The 19352-nt window shown below is 39.0% G+C and overlaps 1 protein-coding gene across 1 annotated transcript in view; it reads left to right on the plus strand.

Annotated features, from left to right (window-relative positions):
- The window catches only part of CTNNA1 (catenin alpha 1), a 174219-nt gene that overhangs the window by 116244 nt on the left and 38623 nt on the right, over window positions 1-19352 (plus strand). The window contains exons 8-9 of the mRNA XM_068980319.1: window positions 8183-8263; window positions 9426-9578. Of these exons, the coding sequence (XP_068836420.1) occupies window positions 8183-8263; window positions 9426-9578 (234 nt within the window). The remainder of the gene's footprint in view (window positions 1-8182; window positions 8264-9425; window positions 9579-19352) is intronic.

Raw genomic sequence — 19352 nt, forward strand, 5'->3', positions numbered from 1 at the left:
GATAGACATTGCCACATTACCTTCCAAAGAATTTTAAACCATTTATACTTCCCCCAGTAATCTGTAAATGTATACTAACCCTCCCCTCACCTTAACACCATAAAGCAGACTTTAAAATTGTGGATCTGTTAGGTGAAAAATGCTCTCTTTGATGTGTTATGAGTGAGACTGAGCATCATTTTGGATGTCGGCATGCTGTTGTTTTTGTTCTTTTCTGTGGATTGTGTATTTCATTTGGTCATTCCATTTCCCACTCCTACAGTTGGTCATTTCTTTAAAGATTTGCAGGGATTATTTGCTTATTTAAAGAAGCTAATTTTGTTTCTGACATGTTTTACAAATATCTCCTCCAGTTAGTCATTTGTCTTTTAAAGGTTTTATGATAGTTGCCATATATGCTTAATTTTAATGAATGGTGAAACAGGTGATAATCTTTCTTAATATTAAAGCACACACTTGCCATATTACGATAACGGTCCAGTACAAGTTGGTGAACATGAAATTTGTTGTATCTTCAGTAAACAGAGATTCCCTATTAACCTTTAGCAGAGAAAAAGATCAGATCCTTCAGAAGGTTATTTATTTTTAAATCAATGCAGAAACCAAAAATGTTTCCTGATTTATCACAAATCTTAACCTGATTTTACCAATTAACTGAGCTTTTAAAAATCCTTCTGTACAGGGCCGCAGTGGAGACACAGACATAGAGAACAGGCTTGTGGACACGGGCAGGACAGGGTGGGATGAATGGAGAGGGGAGCAGGAAAACATATACACTACAATATGTAAAATAGAGAGCCAGTGGGATTTGCTCTGTGGCTCAAGGATCTCAAACTGGTGCTCTGTGACAACCTAGAGGGGTGGGATGGAGTAGGAGGTGGGAAGGAGCTTCAAGAAGGATGGGACATATGTATGCCTCTGGCTGATTCATGTTGATGGTATGGCAGAGACCAGCACAATATTGTAAAACAGTTATCCTTCAATTAAAAATAAATTTTAAAAAAGATCCTACAGTTTTTAAAGGGAAAATCCTTCTGAAATATCTTTACATTTGAGTCATTTTATTTTTTCTTGGATTATTAGTAGCTTCAAAAATTAAGGCCTTTTTAAATGACCTTTGTATATTTAATTTGTATACCTATTTGCGATCAGTGCAAAGAAATAGAGGAAAAGAACAGAATGGGAAAGACTAGAGATCTCTTCAAGAAAATTAGAGATACCAAGGGAACATTTCATGCAAAGATGGGCTTGATAAAGGACGGAAATGGTATGGACCTAACAGAAGCAGAAGATATTAATAAGAGGTGGCAAGAATACACGGAAGAACTGTACGAAAAAGATCTTCACGACCCAGATAATCATGATGATGTGCTCACTAATCTAGAGCCAGACATCTTGGAATGTGAAGTCAAGTGGGCCTTAGAAAGCATCACTATGAACAAAGCTAGTGGAGGTGATGGAATTCCAGTTGAGCTGTTTCAAATCCTGAAAGATGATGCTATGAAAGTGCTGCACTCAGTATGGACTGGTTGGATCTCCTTGCAGTCCAAGGGACTCTCAAGAGTCTTCTCCAACACCAATACTCAGATGAATCAGTAAGTCTCATTTCTAAGCTCATGCCTTCTTTGAGGGGCGAGAGAAAGAAAGCAAGGTTATAGTATGTATTTGACCATTATATTCTAATATTAAGTTACTTAATCTTTGCCTCAACTCTTGTCACACATTCAGTTGATACAAAGCCTGTCAGCCATGTGTAGGTGAGGTAAAACAAGAAGGGTCAAATTGCTTCTTCTGTTATCCACCAAATGTATATTGTATGATAATGTGTTGCCCATCCCACAGCAAACCTCTTAGTCCTACTTATGAAGGTATAGGGCTTCCCAGATGGCGCTAGTGGTAAAGAACCTGCCTGCCAGTGCAGGAGACATGAGAGACTCAGGCTCTGTCCCTGGGTGAGGAAGATTCCCTGGAGGAGGGCATGGCAACCCATTCCAGTATTCTTGCCTGGAGAGTCCCATGGACAAAGGAGCCTGGCAGGCTATGGTCCATAGGGTTACAGAGAGTTGGAATGACTGAAGCGACTTAGTACGTGTGAGGATACTGACTGAACTCAAGTCTCCCTGGGTTTTCAAAATATTTTTCTTGAGAATTTCTTTAATATCAGATCCCCTGTTCTTCTCTGAAGTCTTCCAGCAGCATCTTGGTAACACTTCCTTTCTAAAATTCCTTATCCCTGGCTTTACCTGATGGCAGTATAGTGGATGGCAGACCTCATTTCCCCCTTTTGTACCTGCAGGTAACAGTGCTGCTCTGTTCTTTTCTCTCTCTCATTGTCATTGGGGGAAAGAGGCTTCAGATGCCCATTCTGACTTGAATCTTGTGAAATGTCATGGTTCTTGTGTTTAAATTTTAATTTTCTAATGGCTGATGGAGGCATTGTATTGAACTAGACCTTCCTATTAAATTAATCAGAACATCCTATTTCCTTTTAAATAGTTCTTAAACGTTCCCTTTTAAATAGTCCTTAAATTGGATTTTATCCTCCGCTGCTATTCTCGTCCAGCCTTACTCTAGATTAAATATAGAAAGTATTTGGTAGACAGTATTTGAGGTTATTTGAAAAGCCTTATATTTTCACTGATAACAGGAAAGCAGGGACTGATAATTTGCCATGTAGATGACACACTAAGTCCTATGACTTTTAAGCACGTCTGTGGTCACTGGTTTCTCATCTTGTTCATGTTAACAGGTGTCCCAGGGTATGATTTGAGAATGGCTATGAGGGGAAACATGAGGTGCCATGGAAGCACCCCAGAGGGATACGTAAATGAAACTTAGGGTTGGAGGTGGCCACAGGGAACTTCTACAAGGAAATGTGATACCTCATCTAAAGGATGGGTAAGAGTTAGAAGACGGATGGGAAGAGTATTCCAGGTAGGTGATAGAGAGCTTGGCATATCTGAAGAATTTAACTGTGTGTGGAGGGATCATATCTTGAGTGACCAGAGGCAGTGAAGTGATGGGAGTGGCTCGGCTCTGGCAGGTTCAGGGTGCAGAATTAGGAGAAGGAAGCCTCTCACAGAAGAGCCCCGAATGGACCATGCAGAATCTTCAAATTAGTGTACTTTTCACCCTGGAAGTATTGTGGAAGTCTTCACTTTGTGTTTTTCCCTGGAAGCACTGTGTTTATTTTGTGCTGTTGTTTTTTTGGCGTTTACCTGGGAACTTTTGTCACATCGCGGCTAGGGAATAATGTGCTTTGAGATGCCACCTGCAGTGCGAGGGACTATTTCATCCCTTTCCAACTGGGAAGAGTTAGAAGGAAGTTAGGGAATGAAGAGATGGTAGGGTATGGGCAAGGAATTGGTGGACCTATGTGCCAGACACAGTGCTGACACCTGGTATTGTTGTAGCCACGCGTTCCGGGAAACAAACTCACTCAGGACAGTGCAGATAGTGGAGTGCAGTTTATTACACCAGTGGGCCCAAGGCAGAGTCTCCTCTTAGCCAAGGACCCTGACTAGTCTTTTTGAAAACTTTACCCCTTGTAGCTCAGTTGGTAAAGAATCTGCCTGCAATTCGGGAGACCTGGGTTCGATCTCTGGGTTGGGAAGATCCCCTGGAGAAGGAAATGGCAACCCACTCCAGTATCCTTGCCTGAAAAATCTCATGGACAGAGGAGCCTGGTGGCTGCAGTCCATGGGGTCGCAAAGAGTCGGGCACAACTGAGCGACTAACACTCACTATATACCCCAAGTGTATACGGTTCCCTGAAACTAGTCTGAACAAAGGAAAAAGAAAGATACAATCAAAGTTAAGCCATGATTCATGCCTTAAGCCTAGGTAGTTAACAGTGGACAATTATCGATAGGCTTGTGGTTATACCCCAATAAGCATAATAGAATGTATGATTCTATTCGGTTACACATATAATTAGGGTATTCTTTTAGGTGATGGAGAGCCCTGGGGATCTTCCTTCCTGGGGCCTGGTTTTCCAGTTGGTTAGTCTTTTGATAGATACTGGGCATATAGCTCAAAGTCCATAGTCCAGCCCAAGATGGAGTCCTGCTTTCAAGATAGAGCCTGTTCTGTTTCCTATTTCAGTATCATCTTGAATGGTTGAGAGTTGTAGATTTGTTTGAAGAGAATGCTTATTGTTTCTGAGGCAGGAGACAGTTCTTTGGAAGAAAAAAAGTTTGTTCACTCAGAAGTCACCACCAAAATGGGAAAAATCCACCAGGAAATTCTAGTTCTTAATACTTAAAAAAAAAATCAGTGCCAAACTTAAATGTAACTTCCTGTATGACTTTTACGTACTGCTCTGACCCACTGTTAATGTCATTCAGAATTCCTGTCAGACCTAGCACAATACAGGGTCTTGCTGAATTAGGAGTTGCTCTGAATTATTTTATCTCAGATTAGAAACCTTCTGAGAAAGAATTACCACTAGTCCTGCCTGCTCCCGTGGATGCAAAGTACTCACTAAATAATTTCTGCTTTATTGGCTATGCCAAAGCCTTTGACTGTGTGGATCACAATGAACTGTGGAAAATTCTGAAAGAGATGGGAATACCAGACCACCTGACTTGCCTCTTGAAAAACCTGTATGCAGGTCAGGAAGCAGCAGTTAGAACTGGACACGGAACAACAGACTGGTTCCAAATAGGAAAAGGAGTACTTCAAGGCTGTATATTGTCACCCTGCTTATTTAACTTATATGCAGAGTACATCATGAGAAACGCTGGACTGGAAGAAACACAAGCTGGAATCAAGATTGCTAGGAGAAAATATCAATCACCTCAGATATGCAGATGACACCACCCTTATGGCAGAAAGTGAAGAGGAGCTAAAAAGCCTCTTGATGAAAGTGAAAGAGGAGAGTGAAAAAGTTGACTTAAAGCTCAACATTCAGAAAACGAAGATCATGGCATCCGGTCCCATCACTTCATGGGAAATAGATGGGGAAACAGTGGAAACAGTGTCAGACTTTATTTTTGGGGGCTCCAAAATCACTGCAGATGGTGATTGCAGCCATGAAATTAAAAGACGCTGACTCCTTGGAAGAAAAGTTATGACCAACGTGGATAGCATATTCAAAAGCAGAGACATTACTTTGCCGACTAAGGTCCATCTAGTCAAGGCTGTGGTTTTTCCAGTGGTCATGTACGGATGTGAGAGTAGGACTGTGAAGAAGGCTGAGCTTGAAGAATGGATGCTTTTGAACTGTGGTGTTGGAGAAGACTCTTGAGAGTCCCTTGGACTGCAAGGAGATCCAATCAGTCCATTCTGAAGGAGATCAACCCTGGGATTTCTTTGGAAGGAATGATGCTAAAGCTGAAACTCTAGTACTTTGGCCACCTCATGCGAAGAGTTGACTCATTGGGAAAGATTCTGATGCTGGGAGGGATTGGGGGCAGGAGGAGAAGGGGACGACCGAGGATGAGATGGCTGGATGGCATCACTGACTCAATGGACATGAGTCTGAGTGAACTCTGTGAGTTGGTGGTGAACAGGGAGGCCTGGTGTGCTGCGATTCATGGGGTCGCAAAGAGTTGGACACGATTGAGCAACTGAACTGAACTGAACTGAACTGAAATAAATAGAAGCAGGAGGAAGGTGATGTGGCTTCCTCATGCTTCTCTTGAAAATGGGTTTTGAAAGCCCTTTTACAGTCTCAACCAAAACCGAGTTGCTTAGAGGCAGTCACAGCTAATAACCTTTGCCTTTCATCTGATATTTACTTGTTGAGGAGATTTATGTTGAAACCCAAACATGGCTTATCTTTTTCTTAGAATGCCTTTGTCACTGCTTAGCAGGGGCATACATACCAAAACTGAGTGAGCCTAGGTGGTCTCTCTACTTACTGGGATAGTCTCTCAGTTAGGTGGGAGCCAAGAATTTACTTAAATTCACTGGGCAACTTTACTTTGGTCTAGCCAAAACTAGAAACAAAAGATCATAACAGCTTTAATCTCAAAGAGAAGATGTTATTTTACAGGTTCATCAGGCTTAAGTTTGTAAATGTGTGTACTCACCTCTATTATATTTTAAATGATTGTAACTATAAACTTGCTGTTTGGACTGGTTCTTTGTTTTTTTTTTTTCTTTTTAAAAGGATGCTTTGATTTAAAAGATGATCTATCTAGCATAACCTAAAAACGTCAGTAAATAACTGCTTCTGAACTGCGGCGCGCTCCACCCCAATGAATGAGGCATAAGTCTCTATTTCCTAAAGTAACAAGAAAGACAAATTAATTTTTAGGATAGTATGACAAAGGATTAACAGATTCGTGTTGTGTGTTGCATCTTAAAGTGAATTTTGCTGTGTGAATGTAATTCCCTCAAAAGTCAAGTTTAACAATTTGCTTTTATATAACTTTCTAAGTAAATCCTTCTACCCAAATTGAGGACATTTCTGACATTCAATGGTTGCAAGTAATTAGGTGCTCATGAGGTCATTGAACTCAACCTTTGAGTTTCAGATAACATGTTTTCTGAAATAAATGATCTGTTAGAAACACCCCCCCACCCAAAACATAGCTAGGTATAATGACAGATTGTACTAGGTTTACTTCTAAGTGAGTGCTTGAGTTTCTAAGAAATGTGCTGAGATTTTCCTGATTTAAGCATTAATTATGAGTTTTTGTGTGTGTGTGTGTGTGTTTTTAATTTTAGCCACCTTTGCCTTAGATCCTTATATTTTGATCTTTGAGGTTGTCAGTAACTAATTATGCTTGTCAAGTTCTTTTCTGACTGATCCCCATGAATAAATCACAGTTCATTCCTAAAGGTAGAAGAAATTCTCATACCTTCTCAGTTTTTGTTGAGATTTTTTTCTTAAACCCATTAATACCAGTGAATTACTTAATTTTATTGACAGTACAGGTAGAGAAAAGATTTGGAATGTGACCCTGACTAGATTTGATAGGGACCATATCAATGTATTGGTTGTATTTCAACTTTTAATGTTTTGTCTCCTCCTCTCTTTTGCTACATAACCTATATCCTTAAATATTCCTTCTCTTTTTTCCTAATAGTCCAGAGATGGAGACAGAGGGACAAGTATCATTGTCCACATTCAACAGATGGGGGATAAGAGAGAAATTGAGTAACAAATGTTAAAAGGCACTCAGAAAGTGTATAACTACATCTTGGCTCTTCATCTGCTATACTGACTTAGGTAGATGGTATATCTATATCAGAATGCCTTGAGGGCACCTATCGCTAGAGGAACACTGGGTTAAGTTCCTTTGTCCATTTGTATCTCTTCTGTAATTACTACATGCTTTACAGAATGAGCCACATTTGTTGACTGGGCATTTTGTAAGGAAAAGCTTTTAATATATTTCATAGTTTAACCTGATGTCTTAGAAGGTATTTCTAAGCACATGGCTAGCCAGCTCTACCTGGGATGACTACCTTTGTCCCTTTTCTTTCAACTACCATCAGTTTTGCTTAGAATGTTCCCCAAGCAGATGTCCACTCAGCCCCCTGCCCTCTTAAGAAATGCTGATTTATATAGCATTATACTCTCTCAGAGTGGCCAGTATGTTCTTTTCTATGCAATACAGTTGCATTAAGCTTAGCCTAGACTTATTAGGTAATCTTACAAAGCATTCTTATTTGGCCTATATGATATATAGTATTAACTGAAGTAGTCTTACAAAGCACTCTTCTATTTGAGCTGCATAAAATACATTATTAACTCCTATCCATCATGATACATCTCCGTTTTAAAACTTATTGTTTCACATTTTGTGCCAGATGCTGTCTTTCACATTTTGACATTGCTCATATCTTAAGAGTTCATCAAAATCAGATATTACCTTTTCTTGCCTTCAGTTCAAGGAGAACTGGTTCATTAATGAAATTGTTGTATGCTGAACCTTGAATTAAAATATACATTTAATTTTTCTAGCAGAACTTTAAGCGAAAGTCTTGCCTTTTGGCTTCTCTTGTTTTGGCAAAACTCCCTCAGTTTCCATCATGAAATAATATGGAGCCTAAGAGTTGTAAAATTAGGGTTTTATGAACAAAGCCACATGGTGCTCTCCTCACCCCAATGTATATCCCAACTTGGGCTTAAAAAATTGATTTTTCAATTGATTTGAACTTAGTTATTGACTGCCATTAAATTTTCTTATAAATTACTGCAATGTGCATCTCTTTCCTTGGTTTCCAGGCTGGACGTAAAGAAAGAAGTGATGCACTCAATTCTGCAATAGATAAAATGACCAAGAAGACCAGGGACCTGCGTAGGCAGGTAAGCTGAGAGAAGTGCTGATTGCTTTCCCAAGTTCTTGGATTTGTTATTTTGGTTAAAATTCCAATAAATACTGGACCCATATGCTTTCTTGAATTAAAGGATGACTTTTCACAGGAAATTTGACTGTTTTGTTGCTAATAAGCTTCTATTAAATGGCTACTAAAATCTCTTGGGGACCTGGAGTAATACAGTCCCACTGGAATGGACTGAATAAATTATGCTATAAAAATGATACTCAGGTGAGAAAATTAACTTAAAATGACTTGGGGACTCAGAAAATACCTTGAAGGAACTTGTGATATTAACTTACAAACAGTAGAGATAGAAATTGAAATTACGTATTTGACTTGCCCCTTTCTGATTTTGACTCTTGGCGAAGATGTGTTTCTAGTACAGATATGCTGAGTATAGAGTTATTTGGGGCTCTGAGTTTTCGGAGTTTGTAAGTACAGACATCTTTCTCTTCATTTGATGTTAAAGAATCTCATTAACATTTGGGAGAAAATTGAGTATTAGTCTTTAAAAAAAAATAGGATTGAATTTGTAAAGCAACATTAAGACTTAAAAAGAAGTTGTAATTGTAATACAAACAATTTCCAGACTTAGTGGAGAAATATTTTATTGTTCATGTCTGATATAAAGCAGAATTAAAGATAGAATGCAGCTACCCATCATCCTTTTGGTAAAGTAATATCACACATGGTTATAAAGGTAACTTTTCAGTTTTAAGGTTCATAGTGTGCTAACCTTGTTCAGAAAGTGCTAACACCCTCTCCCTTCTCATTTTTATTTAGCCAATTAGGCCAATTATATTCCGAGGCTATGTGTTAATTCAACCTAGAACTCGTATCTGTTTAGTTTTGTTTTTTATTACTCCTTTAAGATAGAAGCTTTAGTTTTGTAATTCCCAACAAAAAGGGGTTTTATTTTGAAAACTGAGCTTTTGTTGCTGAAATGCTTTAACTGTAGCATAAGCTATTATCTCTGCAGTTGTGTTTCCTGTGTTGCAGATTATATAACTGCATGGCTTACATGAGGGGTTCTCATATAAGTGCAGCCAAACTGTCATGAATTTCCATTAGATTTAAAAGTGCAAGAGAAGAAAGCAATCTAGCTTTTTGGTAGAAACAAAATCAAATTTTTACAATTTAATTATTAGCTCCGCAAAGCTGTCATGGACCATGTTTCAGATTCATTTCTGGAAACCAACGTTCCACTTTTAGTATTGATTGAGGCTGCGAAGAATGGAAATGAGAAAGAAGTTAAAGAATATGCCCAAGTTTTCCGTGAACATGCCAACAAATTAATTGAGGTAAGTGTTAGGCGTTTTATTAACTATGGGTAACTTGGTGGAGTGTGGTGATTTTTAACCATATTATTGAATCAGCTGAAGAATTTAGGGACTCATGCTATTTATAATATGTGTAAGACAAAAGTCTTTTTCATAATTACTTAAACATCTATCCCAAACTACCATTTTGCTAAGTTTATGTTAATTATGTACCTGATTAAATAAAAATAGTCCCTATTCCTGGAATCTTAACATTTCCACTTAGTGTTAATGCAGATACAGATAGATCATGACATGCTTAATCTCAGAAGACACTGTAGAAAAGAGTGGCTAGAAGCTGGAGTTTAGAAGTCATATCGCCTGGGCTTGCATCTTGGCAAGTTACTGAATCCCTATGAATTCCATTTCTTATCCATAAAATGAGAATATACTAATGATGCCTATCTAGATATTATTTTGAGATTTAAGAGATGATGTGTGTCAAGTGCTTAACCCTTTGCCTGAGAACAGCCTCCACTCCATCACCCTTTTTTAAATCTAAAGAAATTGGGAACTCCCTGGCCTTTCAGTGGTTAACACTTTACACTTCACTGCCAACGGCACAGGTTCAATCCCTGGTTGGGAACTAAGGCCCCACAAGCCATGCGACGCAGCCGCCACCTCCTGGCCCTAAAGAAAGAAACAGTCCTAACATGCCGCTAATTAGATATGTTTGAATAGTAGAAATCTGTATGTTAGTATTGGTTTGTTAAGGTGACAAGAAGAAAGAGTAAGTTCCTATTTAGTTTCCAGATAAGTTAGGCTTGCTCCTACCTTTTGATTACTGAAATTATATTACTGTTTAATTGATTAGTTATTACTATATTTCAAAAATTTGACACATAGTAAGTATATGGCAAGTTATTTAATTTTGTAACCCGAATGTAAAATACCTAATATTTGGAAGAGATACTCTAAAGACCATTTGGTAAGTTGGTCATTATGTAACAACAGAAAATGAGCCTTTTATGTAAAATGTGTTTCTTGTACACTTGGATTTATAGTGATATTAGGCCAGGTTAATACTGTGAAATAGTCTAAGGAAAGCATCAGTTATTACATTAAACATGTTACTAATTTTACATCTAGTTTTCTTTGAACATTGATCATTATCTTAACTGAATTAATTATCTACAAAATATGTAGGTCAGTCTTCTATTCAAGTTAATGATTCTGGCATTTGGTCCAAAGGCTTGCAGTTTGTGTCTCCATTAAGCATAATCTTTTCACATAGTTGTATGACTGCATGAGATATAACCTCCAAATATACAAAGATTGTCTTCAGGAAGCCAACCTCCCGTAAGTAGCCTGCATCTCAGAAAGTGTGCCCGTGAGATAGGAAGTAAGGATGTTGCCAGCCCACAGCCTAGGGTAAAAGGCTACTGTAGTGGCATGGGAAAGGGCATCTGAAAGGGTGTGGCAGGCTGAACCTTCAGGGCAGTCCTGGTCTGTTCTTCACCTGGAGGAAGGTCACTTTTTAAGGACTTGCTGTACAATCCTCATCCTCTCCATCCAGCAGAACTGACACTTGCTGAGCACCTACTGTGTACCATGTATGGATGCAGTATATGCAAATACAGTGTACATTCCTCATTTTTCAGGTAAGGAAACTGAGACTTAGGGAGGTTAAGTAACTTACATCCCTCTTACAATGAAGGCTGTGCCACTCGGGCTCTCTGGTGTAGTGTACAGCCTCATGCCCAGGAAGAAGTACTAGGTGGACCTGGTGGTTTTGCAGACCTTACTCTAGGAACTTTGTCCTTGCTCATACTTTTTATTTCATTCTGTACTAACCAGGCGCCCAATAGTGTTCAGAGTTTGATATTCCCTGTCACAGCTCACTTCTGACTTTTTTCTCACCTCTCTCCCCTCTCAGTGACCTCCACTCCCATCATCCCCCACACATAATAATATATGTATATTAAAAGACACATGGCTTTTCATTGCTTGAGGCGTAACCAAAGGCCTTATAGTACCATTCTGCAAACATTTAAATTACCTTATGGTAATAGAGGTACTAAGATAAATAATTGCATTATGCATAAAAACAAAATGAATTTTTAAAGTGTTTCTTATAGAAGCCTCATATTCCTGATTCAAAGAGTAACTTGATTCTTCAATGACAGGCCTTCTCCTCCCCACACTAGTATTTTTGTATTATAATGAAACATTGAATTAGTGAGAGACTTGTTTTAAGCAAAGGTAAAATACTTCATTGTGATTGTTTTGTTAATCTCCTGCCATCTTCCTTTCTTTCTATTAATTTCCCATCTTGAGTGGAATAAATGTCTGCAGCCAGCTTTGGTTATAGGGCCATTTGCTGTTTTTTCCTGAGGGTTTGGAGGAAGTGAGAGTGCTAAATGAAAGTTGGGAAGGGCTGGTGTTGATAGGCCTCTGGCAGGAAAGGAAGAGCTCAGATTCTGCAGCCACTGAGAATTCTGCCAGATTCTTTTGTTCTAAAATAATACAGTTCTGCCACTGACTACTTGGAATTAGGATAGACTCCACAGGTAAAGGGCATAAAGCCCAGTAAGATTGCGCTCATTGTAGATACCAGCTGCAAATTAGGGGGTCCCTATCCCACCTGTACTTCGGACCCCCAACTCACTCTCTGTTCACAAGACTGCCCTCATTACAAATGCCAGTTGCAAGTTTGGGGGTCCCCTGTCCACCCAATCTTCGGATCAGCCAGCTACAAATTTGGAGGATTCCTTTGGCCCACTTCAGGTTCAATAATTTGATAGAACAGCTCATAAAACCCAGGAGAGTGTTGTCCTTATGACTCCCATTTTAACGTAAAGGATGCAAATCAGGACCGTCCAGATGGAGAGACACAGAGGGTGAAGGATGGGAAAGCCTCAGAGACAGTGTTTCCTGTTTTCTCTCAATGGATCACCCTCCTGGCACATCGATGGTTCAGCCGGGAAGCTCCACTGAGTTTCAGTGTCCAAACATTTTATTGAGATTTTATTTTGTAGGTGTGATTGATAGAATCCCTTCCTCCCCTATATCTAGGTTTTTCCTGCAAGCCTCAGTCCTCTAATCGCATGGTTGACATTGGCCTCCTCTTCCTGAGTTGTCTCATTAGTCTAACATATGTAGTGGCTCACCTCGAGTTGTCTCATTAGCATAAGTGATGAGTAGCAAAGACAGTCCTAAAATCTCCTAAGAATTCAGAAGTAATCCAGTGCAAAGACCACACCGTGTGTGTTTGTACACACACAACACCCCCCCCCATCTTGAAGGTACATGGAGTATATGGTTTTCAGCTAGCTTGCTACCCAGCCATAAACACCACATAGAATAAGTGAGACAGGGCAGATTTGTGTGCTGCAGCTTTATGCTGATCCTGTTTGTGGCCAATTACCTGGTGATTTACCAGTTGTCTTACCTGGTGTTCCTTGCATTGTTTTACTTTTCGCTGGATGTTTGCCCTTATGGAGCCTAGTTTTCTGCTTGAGTTCATCTCTTCTCTGTGAAGTAAGAGGTCCTTTCTCATAGAAGTATTGATGGTCCCTCTGGTGTGTAAATCCCTTTCTGTTTAATACCCATGCATTGACACTTAACCTTTCTTAGACTCCTTCAGCAGTGGGAGACTCCCTTTTTCCAGAGGCATCACATTCCACTGGTGGACTCTCTGGTTGTAGGAATGGGGGGCCGCAGTCGTCTTCTCTGGAACTACACTGTCCATCTTTTTATTGTTGCGCACAAGTGAATTGAAAGGAGCTATAAGTGTAAAATATATACCTGATTTCAAAGATATGACATGGAAAAAGAATGTACTTAAAAGATATCATTAACTTTTTAATTGATTACATGTTAAAATGTATTATTTTGAGTTTAAATATTATTTTTTCTAATCTCACCTCTTAATGTGGCTCACATTGTATTTCTGTTGGACAGCACTAGTCTGGATGATTTCCTCAGGCCTTTGAGAGGCTCTCTTCATTCTGCCTCTTCTCTGAATGCTCTCTACTAAAGTGCCAGCCCTTGTCAAACACTTGCTCCACAGGTGGGTGGATGGATGGAGTCAGACTGCCAAAGCTGCCATTGGGCAGTGACCTCACAGTTAGCCAGCTCCAGGGTTTGCCTTCAGAGGTGCTGCTGCTCAGGTCCATCTTCTCAGTTCTGGTCATTGTGGGGGCAGTTGAGTTTTTTTTGACTCTCTGTTTTGACAGTCATCCAGAATAAACTTCTTAGATTCACTCTAGTGTTCTATCTGTCAGGACTGATGCTGGCTTTACTGTTAGTATTATTGACAACACCTTCCAAACTTGTCGTTTCTTTTTTTAAAAATAAGCATATCTTTTCTCCTTTTATCTAATCTGATGGTTATAAAATACTGTCTGAGACAAGGCATAGGATAGAACCTTTCAGATTGCCACTAGAAATCATTGTGTTGATTGTACAATTCTTTGTATATAGTTTACTGCTCAGTCAGTTACAGATTCCTTAATTTTTGTCCCCCCAATAAAATAATGTAAAAAGGTTATGCCTTAATTTGGGATGTCATGTAAAGTTGCTATGAATGTGTATTCATGGTTTCTGAGTAGTATTAGGGATAGCATTCACTGAGAAATGGGAACCTTTTATGGTACCTTCTCTGTACACCACATTTTGAAAATATGAGATTCAGTTCAGTTCAGTCGCTCAGTCCTGTCCGACTCTTTGCGACCCCATGAATTGCAGCACGCCAGGCCTCCCTGTCCATCACCAACTCCCAGAGTTCACTCAGACTCACGTCATCGAGTCGGTGATGTCATCCAGCCATCTCATCCTCTGTCATCCCCTTCTCCTCCTGCCCCCAATCCCTCCCAGCATCAGAGTCTTTTCCAGTGAATCAACTCTTTGCATGATATGGCCAAAGTACTGGAGTTTCAGCTTTAGCATCATTCCTTCCAAAGAACACCCAGGGCTGATCTCCTTCAGAATGGATTGGTTGGATCTCCTTGCAGTCCAAGGGACTCTCAAGAGTCTTCTCCAACACCACAGTTCAAAAGCATCCATTCTTTGGCGCCCAGCTTTCTTCACAGTCCAACTCTCACATCCATACATGACCACTAGAAAAACCACAGCCTTGATTAGATGGACCTTTGTAGGCAAAGTAATGTCTCTGCTTTTGAATATGCTATCCACGTTGGTCATAACTTTTCTTCCAAGAAATAAGTGTCTTTTAATTTCATGGCTGCAATCACCATCTGCAGTGATTCTGGAGCCCCCCCAAAATAAAGTCTGACACTGTTTCCACTGTTTCCCCGTCTATTTCCCATGAAGTGATGGGACCAGATGCCATGATCTTCGTTTTCTGAATGTTGAGCTTTAAGCCAACTTTTCCACTGTCCTCTTTCACTTTCATCAAGAGGCTTTTTAGCTCCTCTTCACTTTCTGCCATAAGGGTGGTGTCATCTGCATGCACATTGGAGGTTATTGATATTTCTCCCAGCAATCTTGATTCCAGCTTGTGCTTCTTCCAGCCCAGCGTTTCTCATGATGTACTCTGCATAGAAGTTAAATAAGCAGGGTGACAATATACAGCCTTGACGTACTCCTTTTCCTATTTGGAACCAGTCTGTTGTTCTATGTCCAGTTCTAACTGTTGCTTCCTGACCTGCATACAGGTTTCTCAAGAGGCAGGTCAGGTAGTCTGGTATTTCCATCTCTTTCAGAATTTTCCAGTTTATTGTGATCCACACAGTCAAAGGCTTTGGCATAGTAAGTAAAGCAGAAATAGATGTTTTTCTGGAACTCTCTTGCTTTTTCAATGATCCAGTGTGAGATTAGTTTGAAGAATAAAAATCATATACTGACTGTTAAGATTTTAGGAGCAGAAGTGAATTTCTCCAGCCCCTCTGTGTGGGCATAGTGTTGGAAGGTTGTGTGGTGCCTGCTGCCTACCAGATCTTTATTAAATGACTGTGATTTTACTGGAAAAAGCTAATAACAGTGTTTGCTGTGTGACTGCTCTTATTTTCTCAGGGTCTGACTAAGACCTCTGACGCCTCACTACAGTTGTCAGTGGGATCTGTTAGCTCCACACATGGTGAAGGGTACATAGAGGTTGTGTGTCTCAAGGCCAGTGAGTAGGGGAGCAGGAGCTAAGGGTCAGTATTAATGAGCTGGTGACCCTTCTCGCCACTGTTTTCTTCTGTTCTGGAACATAGCACTGAGGGCTTGCCTTTCATCTGTTTATGAAAGGGCATAGCTATGTTTCATAATAACAGTAACACCTTTTCTACCTGATTTTCTCCCATATCAAGTTAATGATTTCTTTATGTTGCTTGTCAGTTTAGTGTATTGAGGTGAAAATTTTGTTTTCTGTCAGAAATATTAACCTTTTTGTCATTAGTGCAACATCCATGTATCATTTTTAATTGCCTCATTCTTTGCCTACGTCCTTTGCTGTGAGCAGCATAATAACTAAAGAGGAATCAGTTTTCCTTTTTTAATTTTGCTGTCTTGTGGGTCCTTTTTCAGTTTCACAAATTGAGAGTGAAATAGGAAAAATACAGTTCATGAAATCTTGCCTATAAAAACTTATCATTTAGTATCCCTTTCCCCTCAGTCCCAGACATTGTATTAAAACAGGCTTCTTATTATAATGAACTTGCTATAATAAGATAGTATTTCATTCATTGTCTTGTGAATTAAGAGCCAAAAAGTAAGTATAATTGGTACAATTTTGAACTGGATTATCATTATTTGCTATGCCACTCCCCCAGTGCACCCCACCCCCCACCCCAGGTCCAAGTATTTCCCATTTTCTGGGACTTCATAGGGTATGGGTTTATTGGCTTGAAATGTGTATTTTAACTGCAAATTGAGTGATCTGCATTGTAACTTTTTTTCTAAGGTGTACTGAAAATACGCAGGAAAGTAACCTTGACGAAGCCTCTGTAAGGAGCATTTGAATTAAACAATGATCTTATACAATCTACCTGTGATATCTTGGATATTTTCTCAGTATCTCTGTACAATACTGTAGGCTGAAATTCTTGCAAATGGCAAATCAAATGAAGCTTCAATTTTCTAGTACTGTAAGATGTTTGCATGAAAGCAGTGAAGTATTCTTGGGGGAGAATGCTGACCTTGAAATTAGGAAGAACTTCCTAAGCATATTGAACTTGATTTTCTCACATTTTCAAGGGTGTGCAATTTCAGATAATGGGGTGTGTAAGACAAAAGTGTCTTGCATGTACTATTTTAACACCTTAACCCGAAACAAGCTTTTTTGGCTCAATTTAACCACCTACTCAAATTTTGGGACGGTCAGGTGAAGGTGATGGATGCATTTTGTTCTTAAGAAGCATTGAGAATCTTTTCTCTTAGAGCCTTTGTAGGAACGATTAAGGAAGCGCTCTGCTTCAGAAAAGAGTGTAATCCTGTTGATGGACTAGTGTTTAGACAAGCACCATTCCTAGCTTTACTGACTGATTATTCAGGAGATTAGACAGAAATAGGGAACTTGTTCAAGTGGTCCATATAGTAACACGTAAATGGAAATGATGACAGTTTCATCTGAGTGGTTATCTATACATGAAAAGCTTTTTAAAAGTATCAAATAACAAAACTGTCTAAAATAGTTTATGATGTTTTAGTAAATTCACAGTTTCTAATCCTGTTACTGGAGATCCTTATATTTATATCCTGCCTCTACTTAAAATTTGATTTGGTATGGCTCATTTTGAACAAAAACATAATATAAGGCAGATGTTGAAAATCATGATGCAGATGAGAAGTGTATAATTGCCATGCTTGTGTTTCGTTGTGGCATTGCACTTCCTGGTAGCATGGAGGAAAGGAAGAAACACAATTGGTTGTCTAGTTTTTGTCTTTAGAATGGAGGAAGTATACCCACTTTCATGGGAAATAAGTCTATTGGAAAAATGCAAAAAAAAAAAAATCCTAATGTGGCACTTTCACATAAGGGACAGTGAATGAGTTAATAGATAGGGCCCTCAATATTTTAGTAATAAATGTAGTGGCAGGTACCATGCATTTTTCCCCCTCCTTGTACATTCCCTCTAAAAAGGCAAGGTCATAACATTCAATTGACGCCAAGTTGAGTCCAGCCATCTGTTCTTTGTTGAGGGGCTAACCCAGCACTTGTCCTTCAGCCTCCCTATGAAAATATTAGGGTAACTAAGGAACTGTGAGTTCAGTGCTTTCTCCTGATCACCCCAGTGTAGCTTGCTTTCTTTTTAAAAATAATGTTCAACCCTTCTGTTTCTTTGTGCTTTAAATGTGTCCTGTAAATAGCATAAGTTTAGTTATTGTTACTCAGGTTCGCAGGGTTTTTTGTTGTTGCTGTTGTTCATTACGGAGTTTTGTTCACTGAAGTGTGGCATGACATGTGGATTCATTCTTATCACTGCATTTTTATTCTCTTTCCTTTTAACCCACTGCTTTCATCCCTCCTCTATTTCTGACTCTTATTTTTCTCTTTTGGATTGGTTGAGTCCTCCCACTTCTTCCTATTTTTTCACCCCCTCTTCTTGTTTGGAAATCATACACTGTGTTTTACTAGTAGCAACTCTAGATATTTTTAAGCATGTATGTTTAACTCAGAGGTTGAGGTTAGTCAGTATCTTTTTCTCCTTCTGAAACAATATGAGAATCTTAGAATGCTTTAACTGTAGTTATTCTCTGACTTAAATATTCTTGTACAGTATTTCATTTCTCTAATTTTTAACCCCATGAGTTAGACACCATTGGTGTTTCTTTAATAACTTATTTCAACTTTGCATAAATTTTACTCGATACCCTATTTTCATTGCTTTTCATTTCTTCTTGGACATTAAACCTTACGGGATTGTTTCCTTTTCCCTGAAGCATCTTTGTATGAAACGCCTTTAGTTGAGGCAGGAAAGATCTGTCTGGAATAAGTGCTCTGAGATTGTTTTTGGTTTCATTTTGTCTTAATTTTTTATTTTGCCTTAATTCTTGAAAAAGTACAGTAGTTTATTGGACGTATAATCCTAGGAGGATTTCTGCTCCACTGGCCTCTTCAGGGATTTGAAGATATTATTACCCTGTCTCTGGCTTCCATTGTTGCTGTTCAGAAAGCAACAGGCAGTCTCACTGAGCTTTCTTTGTAGATAATTTGTTTTTACTTTCTGGCTGTTTTTAAAATCATCTTGGCTTTGTTCTAAAGCTTTACTTCAGTGTATCAGAGTGTAGATTTCTTCTTTATTTACTCTGCTTAGAATCTGTCTTCCCAAATCTGAAAATTGTTTCATCATCACCTACCTCTTTGAGTATGGCCTCTTCCCCATTCTCCCTGTATTCCCTCCTGAAATCCTCACAGTTAAATAGTAGACAGTCTGAATTTATCTTGCATGTCTCTTAATTTATGAATTCTGTGTCATGAAAATGTCTTGGCTTTCCTGAATGATTTCTTCAGTTTGACGTTCCAGATTAATAATTCTCTTTTCAGCAGTGTCTTGTCAGTATTATTTTAAATTTCTAGAAATGGTAGTCATTATTTTCTATTTTCTTTTTCTTCTCAAATCTGCCTAGTTATTTTTGAGTGTGTTTTTCCTTTTCTATATTTTGTATACTTTGTTATTTGTTAATGTAAAAAAACATTTTTTAATACTCCACTTTTGATCATTTGATTATTTGCAGTCATGGATCTGATTACACCGTTCTTTTGCTTACTTTTGCCCAAGATCCCTATTTCCTTGTATGAAAGTGAAAGTAAAAGTTGTTCAGTCATGTCTGACTCTTCCCACTCGGTAGACTATACATTCTGTGGAA

Source organism: Capricornis sumatraensis, chromosome 9 (genome assembly GCF_032405125.1).
Source record: "Capricornis sumatraensis isolate serow.1 chromosome 9, serow.2, whole genome shotgun sequence".
Lineage (NCBI taxonomy): Eukaryota > Metazoa > Chordata > Mammalia > Artiodactyla > Bovidae > Capricornis > Capricornis sumatraensis.